This window comes from Ischnura elegans, chromosome 11 (assembly GCF_921293095.1).
Source record: "Ischnura elegans chromosome 11, ioIscEleg1.1, whole genome shotgun sequence".
Classification (NCBI taxonomy): Eukaryota; Metazoa; Arthropoda; class Insecta; order Odonata; family Coenagrionidae; genus Ischnura; species Ischnura elegans.
The window spans coordinates 73748884-73756592 of record NC_060256.1 but is presented as its reverse complement, the minus strand read 5'-3'; the positions used below and the strand labels follow the sequence as shown (position 1 = coordinate 73756592).

General features: G+C 36.8%; 1 protein-coding gene across 1 annotated transcript; it reads right to left on the bottom strand.

Moving 5' to 3' along the window:
• Positions 1-1527: 1527 nt before the first annotated feature.
• Positions 1528-3594, bottom strand: LOC124167654. Its single transcript, XM_046545637.1, has 4 exons — positions 3351-3594; positions 2337-3263; positions 2065-2237; positions 1528-1557 (listed from the first exon to the last, which is right to left on the bottom strand). Exons 1-4 carry the CDS (start codon positions 3592-3594, stop codon positions 1528-1530), a joined length of 1374 nt encoding a protein of 457 aa, XP_046401593.1.
• Between the last annotated feature and the right edge of the window lie 4115 nt (positions 3595-7709).

Below are 7709 nucleotides of genomic sequence, written 5' to 3'. Positions count from 1 at the left end.
GATTTGAAGTTCATTATCTTGGTCTTGGCCTTGTAAATGGCATATCGATGGCTAAGTTCTAACAACACGTATCTCCGAATTTGGCCGGTTTTTAGACAGGTATCTTAAACAAACTGTAACGACATTTAAAAAATAAATTTAAAGCAAAACAAACTCTTTGTTTGCAAATGTATGCTTCTTGTGGTTTTAATGTCAGTGTATCATTAAAAATATAAATCATTTCTTTTGCTCTCCAGAAAAGTTACCATTTTTGAGATACGTGTAGTTAGAACTTAGCTATCGATATACAAAATGCCATATTAAACTCAATACCTAGCAGGGAGAGCCATATTTAGAGCTATTGAATACAGCCTACAAGACATTGCTTATTTAAACCAGTGTTCAAAATCTCGAGCGTTGAAGGATAAATAGAGCATATCCATATTACTTTGTGGGCCATTTGTCGTCGTATTATTCATCTGAATAAAAAACTAATGCATAAATTTCGGAGCATAAAAAATGTTATTTTTAGTGAAACAGGTAACTTGTAGTATGATCTTCATATCATAGTGGTTTTTATGTAAAATATATTGTAAAAATGTCCATTCTACGCGTGTCTTTCCCTCTACTCAGAGAGTACGCCTCCCGTCACGTCAGAAATTAGAGAAAATTATAAATGATTAGATAGTTAATTCCCCATCAAAATAACTAACAAAGTCAAATTAGACTGAAATCAGTTCCACGTATTTCATAATACTTCCAGAAGATGATCAGAGTAAGAAAAAAACGCATTCCGCATTTTATTTCTCAAGTCGTAATCATTTGAATTTATTTGGCTCCAGTCTTCTCCTAAACATGACGCCCCATGCCGTCCCCTATTCAAAGAATTGGATACACTTCCAGTTTCAAGAGTATATATATTTTTCATGTTCTTCTAAATTCTAAAAGAAATCTAACTCAATATGCTATGAACTATAACATTCAACATTATTCCACGGGGCAGATTAATCTGCTGCACGTCTCTTATGTACGCACTACGAATACAGGTGCTGGGCTAAGTTGTATGCGCCTTCAAATAAACAATAAATGGCCAGAAACGTTCAAGGCACATAATAGTATAGCTGCGTTTAACACTAGGAGGACGGCAATTTCGCTCAACCTTGGTGGCCGGAGGGGTCAAATTTGACCCCCTTATTTTTTTCTGACTCATCCATTTATTTCATGGGATTTATGCTATGCTATTCATTAGGGATTACATAATACTTGTAAATAACGACTTTATTCTCCAATCAGATGTATTATTATAACATTTTCTCTTTTTTAAACTATTCTTGTGAGAACCTATTTCTCATGAATGCCAGCAGGTCCTCATTTTAATTTTTTTTTCAGTTATTTGTCAAGACTATTAACCGCTTTTTAGACTACAAGTACAGAAAAACATATTTTATATTGGTTAACTGAGTATTATTTCAAATGACAATAAAAATCATACTTTTTTACAATTTTTTATTTTTATAAGCCATGATTACATTCAAGGGGAACCATACATCACGGAACTAAATTCAGCTGCTGTGCATCCTTAGAAGAGAATCAATTACTTTGACAGCCCACACATGTAACAACCTTTCGCTCTAAAAAAATACATTTGTTGCACACATGTTTCCTACAAGTTTTACAAATTAGGAATCCCTTAGCATCCTTTTTACATTTCAAACGCACTTGACATTTCTTGCGCTTCGCGCTTGCTTCACACAGATTATCATCGTCCTCGATCTGCGATGGCCCCTGACGTGCGAGGGTGTTAGCAGCTGTTAGCTCCTCTACGAGAGTAAGAAGGAACTTACGGCGAGAGATCTTACAATTGTTTACCTCTCTAAAGAGAATCCAAGCATTTATCCCAGCGAGATCCAGAATGTTGCTAAAAGTGTGAAGAGGCCAACGTCGAGCTGCAGGCTTTACTGAATAAAGCCTCGCCATTTGGTCTACTATATCTACGCCGTATTTGTTTTCATTATAAAATGAAACTGTCTCTGGTTTATGTTTAGAACCTAAATTAACGGTCACATTTGGGTGCATAGTACTTACTATAAGAACATTTTTATTTTTCTTGCCTTGATATACGGTGAGTGTGACATTATCCTTTTTCAGAACTCTAGTTTCGTGCAGCTGCATGCGACAGGTTTTGATTTCAGAAGGGATCTCCCTTCGAGATCTGTTGATAGTTCCAACTACACTAGTGTTCTTACTCCTCAGAGTCTCTGCGAGGTAAAGAGAAGTAAAGAAACTATCACAAGTTATATTCCTTCCTTTTCCTAAGTAGGGGGAAATCAACTGTAGCACCACGTGATCTCCGAGACGCATATCATTTGGCCTGGAATCATCTTTTCCTAGATAGGGAAAAGCATTTATGATATACTTTTTATCCTTATCCACAGCTAGCCAAAATATTTGCCCGTACTTATCCGGCTTACTTGACATAAATTGCAAAAATGGACAACGGGCTTTTGTGGGGAAAAGTTGTTCATCTATTGTTACGTAGGGCCCTGGAATGTAGCATGCCTGACTATTTTCAATGAAATTGCTCCACACCTCGGATATAAGCGCAAATTTGTCTGTAGCCAGTCTACTTGGCCTTGTTGATTTTATGTCAAATCTAAGAAAACGCAAAATTTCTTGAAAACGGTCTCTAGACATTGCGGCTTTGCATAAGGGCAAACCCCACTTCACTGACCATAATGATTTTATGGGAAGAGATTTGGCCCCGAGGACTCCTCTCAAATAGAAAATTCCTAAAAAAGCATCTAGCTCCTCTAATGTCACAGACCAATTTTGATCTCCAAGCTTCATTCGAGCTTCTGTTTCGGTACAATTTTTTATTATCCTGAGAATTTTTTCGTCTATAATCAGCCTCCAGGCGCTCGAGCAAGTTTCATTTATAAAGCGCTTGGCATGCGCTGTGGGTCCTGCCCTATCCACGAACACATTTTGTCTCGCAAGCCTCCCAGGAAGACCTTCATTTGGGGGCACTACTCTCCACTCACTACCATCTGCGGCATATAGAATAGTACCTATGCCATTTTCTCCCTCCGATTCTTTACCTCTTGGGAGACACATTTGCGAATCCGTGGTATCTAAAGCTGTCGTCATGACATAACCTCCACGACTCCCACGACTTTTTAGATGTCCTCGTAGGCTCGTTGCTCTCCGAACAGCTCCGATCCCTCGGCGGCCCCTACTTCCTCGAACCGCACGGCCCCTGCTTCCTTCTAAAAGCTTCCTTTTCTCTGAAAAATAATTTCAAGGAAAGAAATAAATATCTACCAGTACTATTTTTAGTACATCACATTCTCATGTTATTTCAAATTACTTACCATGCTCAATAGTATTTTTCCTTAGATCTTGCTGAGGGGGTGCACTGCTGTCTTCCAACCTTGTATGGGGGACATCTGAATCCGATTCGGAAGATGGGATGGAATGGTTTGTCAGCAAAAAAGGTTCTTCGTCGCTACTCGAATCACTATCTTCCCCTAAACCACAATCAGAACCCGATTCATTTCCACTTATGTCCTGTAAGGCTGCGAGAAGCTCCTCGTGGGATAATCCTTTCCGAGCCATAGCTAAGAACACGGACAACGAGTGAAGTTTGCTGTCGACAAGTCCACCTTCCAACAGTGCTCGTCTTCGACTGGCTTTTGAAACAAACACTGAATGGTAGGTAGTAGAAATATGAGAACAAATGATGTGAGAAAATGTAATCACCATCACCACGCAGAGACAAAGTTTCAAATCGACGCTCACTAAGCATCAAAAAACTTCGCCAGTCAACACTCCGCCTGCCAAGTAAAAAACTATCAGATTTCAAAATCAACGACGCGGACTTGTGAATGAGTAAGCTTCAAATTGAAGGAATAGACACATTGAAAGTATGAACACACTCAACGAATATCAAGTTTCAATTCAAACACCACGGTGACTGATATTTCAAGTAAACATCAGAGAGGAAATGCAAAACAAGCATGTTGATGTGGCTAAGGAGTAAAATATGGACTTTTACGACTTAGAAGGTATAGAGAGATGAGATCGTGTTTCATTAGAGTATTTTCAAACAGTTCAAAAACACATTTATAGTATAATAGCTATGATGCAAAGAAATGGGAACGTTGAAAACTCTATCACAGGGAGGGGGTCAAATTTGACCCCTCCGGGCTCGAAGGTAAAAGTTAAATTTCCAAATTAACCGTTCAACCGTTTTTTATGAAATTCACCGTGTTCACGTCTTGTCATAAAAGATGAAAAGTCACAAAAATTCAATTCAATCAGAAAAAAATTAAGAAATCGTCAGCAATTTAAAAACGCCGAGGGGTCAAATTTGACCCCTTCGGCCTTCTAGTGTTAAGAATAATCTGGCAAGGTATTTGAAATTAAAAATGTTTTAATAAATTGATGAGTTTTTTTTAGTAGTGCTTAATAAGTGACTTGCATGTTGTTGACCACTGTATGTTTCACCTGACGTGTCCTATATCGGTGCAACCATTGTGACATCCTGATTTCGGGACAAATAAAGCATTACGATTATTATTGTTATCATTATTCAATTCTAAGTTATCAACTGGGCTCAATCTCAACAAGTCTTCACGATGAAGCACTGAATAAGTGATAGAATTTTAACAAAAAAACTCAGCGGTATGCGCCATAAAAAACTTATTCCTAACGAAAAACTATAAAATTAATGTTAAGAAATTACGTCAGCTGGCCAGCATCAGATATAAGTATAGAAGGATAAAAAGATGGTGTGTGAAGAAGTAGTGGTATAGTTATGCAATAATTTCAAAGAAAATACGTTATCTTACACGTGAATACTATTTGCTTAAACAAGTAGCACAAATTTTAAATGCTTAATAAAAATTAAGCCCTCCCTATTTTTCCAAACTTCCAATACAGCAACGGCAACGACTGAATATTTCCTGTATATTTCTTTGAGACAAGATACATGCGAACCTCCATCATTCACCGGCCTACTTTTTATATATTTAATAGAAATACATAAGCTATGATTCATGATTGTACTTTAAGATGTGTCATCAAAAAAAAATTAATTGCATGCTGTTGAATCAGCATCATTTTTCACTCATCCATTCAAACTTAGAAAATAAATAGCTATCGATTAATGAACGTTTTATAGCCAAGAAGATGCTGAATAAAAACATTCCCAGAGGTCGCATTCATAAATAGGAAAGAAAATTGAATTGGTCTGGAAAGCCTTTTGGTACAAAGATGGCAAAAGTGTTATTAAAATTAATAAAAACAAAAGGTTGCGAAGAATGGGAAGTATAATAATGTAAACCGAAGAAAAAAATAACGCACACACTATCCTCACTCTCCCAGAAGATTAGCTTACAGAAAAAATGTCATGCAAGCATCAGATACGCACGCACTTCTTAGAAAATAAGTGTTTTATCGCTACTAACTTGACACCATTTCAAATTTTGAACCGAGAGGATGATAGCGATACATCAACGAATCACCCTAAAGTGACGGTTTTTTTACGTTATGAGTGCATATCATTGAATTGCTTTATACTTTTTTCATACTCCAAGCGAAGGCTTTCAAACAATCATCCTGAAATATAGAAATAAAATAGGGAGTATACCACTAGAACGCCTTGATCATTCAAAGAAAAACACTAATTGTTATAGCTAGAGAATAATATGGTTACTAACCTATAAAAATGGTAGGTAACAACTTGAAAAATTAGAGAGGAAATGATTCCGGCGTAAGGCGAGGAATTTTGTACAGAAGTTGTCCCAATTTGATGCGTTCTTGCGGGGGAAAATGTGTACATATGGCATTAATTTGTCATATATTAAATTTCTTCGGCCAAGCACTTTCTCTTACAACACACCAGATATGAAGCTGTTTTTGCTCAAATCGTTATGCGAACATATGTTGCTATACTAACAGTCCACCTATGACAAAAACAATTTGAGTGCAACTGCAGATTTGCGGCCTCTCATGCGACTGCTAAGAGGTCGTTCTGACCCGTCGACATTTCAAATCATTAGCAAAATGCGTTTATTTTAAACTTGTCTTTATATTATTAATACCAATCCAAATTATATCTTTTAGCTTGAATCCTGATACATTAAGTAGTATATTTTTCAGGCGAAGATCCCTGAAGGTCACCAGTAGACTCAGGCTATACTTTATCAAAATGCAAATGAAATATATGATCATGCAAAGGTTGGGTATCTCACTTAAAAATAGGAATAGCCGAAGCAGACGAGAAAATGCCGCGACCTTGTCATACCAAATTATTTGGATAGGTGGTTAATAATGTTTTTTGGAGATCCTAGGCTTTGGAATACTCCTTTAAAACCAAGTTTTCCCAACAAATGTAAAAAATAATCATTCTTGCAAGAAACTATTATCCACAATTACCACTGGAATATTTATAACTGATTTTTAATAAGACCTCAATTATTTTCAAATTAATAATAATTGTGTCATTTTCAATTTCAAAGGGAAAAAGGATTTTCACATAATCCACTGTATTCCCATGCTGCATCCTATAATTGCAATCTAGCGTGATACATCTAATCTCACCATATTTTTATCACTCCTTCAGATGTTAGAGCAAATAGAGAAGTACGAGTCATAATATTTACTCGTAATTAATACTGGCTTGGATTCGTTTTCAAAATATTAAAACATAACATTGGCATTGAGTAGGTACCTACCGAAATCTAAGTTAGGTGCTGTTGGTAGAAGCAGCTTCAAGTTTCATCGAAAGCATAGGTTTTTCACCACCTTCAATGCGTTATTATTCTTGTTATATTTTGTGACTGAGAAGCAGTTTAGTACCGTAGCATGGGCACAACATAGTAATTACATTATTCAAGGAAGTCTTGATATTTTAGAGAGCAGAGCTGTTTCATGGAAATAATTTTTGCACTGTCCATATTTTTTTGGATAATCAAGATTTCTCTGAACTCATGGTAAGTTAGAAAGCGTTCGTACAGTACACAAAATTTCATGCTATTGGTGAGTATCTTATTTTATCTATAATGCTTCTTAGGTAATCAGTATTACCTTGAAAAAGCGATCAGCATCGGTAAGAAAACAGTCGCGACTCATTCAAAGAAATGAAGAACTGTGCCAAAGTGTCTTACCGATATTGACGAGTACTGGTAAAAGTTTTAATTAAGGCGAGCATGCACTTCACGGTCAGAAAATTATTGATTTTTGATCAAATAGATGGTTTAATTTAAGGAAAAAATTGATACAAATGCTTAATTGAGGCAAATTCACAATCTTTAGCTGCTGGTGATTTTTTTCGGGTGTATCAGGCGTGTTTTTTCCGAAACTTCGTGACCATTGCTGGTGACTTTTTTTCAGGGATCCCCCAGGAGACCAGCAGCAGTCACAAAATATCGGGCAAAAACCTAATAAGAACGCGGAGCATAGTTGAAAAAACATTTCTAATAGTTAGAAATACTCGTGAGAGCGTCAACCAAGACGTATCGTAATATTTTTATTGCCCGCTGCTGCCATTGTGTTGGTTTGCCAATGTTAGGTTATTACCCAATGCTTCGTGACCTTTGATGGTCACTTTTTCTAAGGATACCCTAAGAAAAGGTGACCAGCCATGGCCATGAAGCGTGACGTCGGGCTCAAACGGAATAAAAACGCGGAGCACAGTTAAAAAAAAACATTCTAAATGCCACAAGGAC

Excerpts from the sequence above, each read along its gene's own strand:
- LOC124167654 (XM_046545637.1), bottom strand. The coding sequence starts at position 3,594 with ATGGCTCGGAAAGGATTATCCCACGAGGAGCTTCTCGCAGCCTTACAG. Across the intron at positions 2,238-2,336 it reads TTCCAGGCCAAATGATATGC|AGACTCTGAGGAGTAAGAAC; the intron begins GTCTCGGAGATC and ends TTTACCTCGCAG. Across the intron at positions 1,558-2,064 it reads AAAATAAAAATGTTCTTATA|GATGCACAGCAGCTGAATTT; the intron begins GTAAGTACTATG and ends TTCTCTTCTAAG.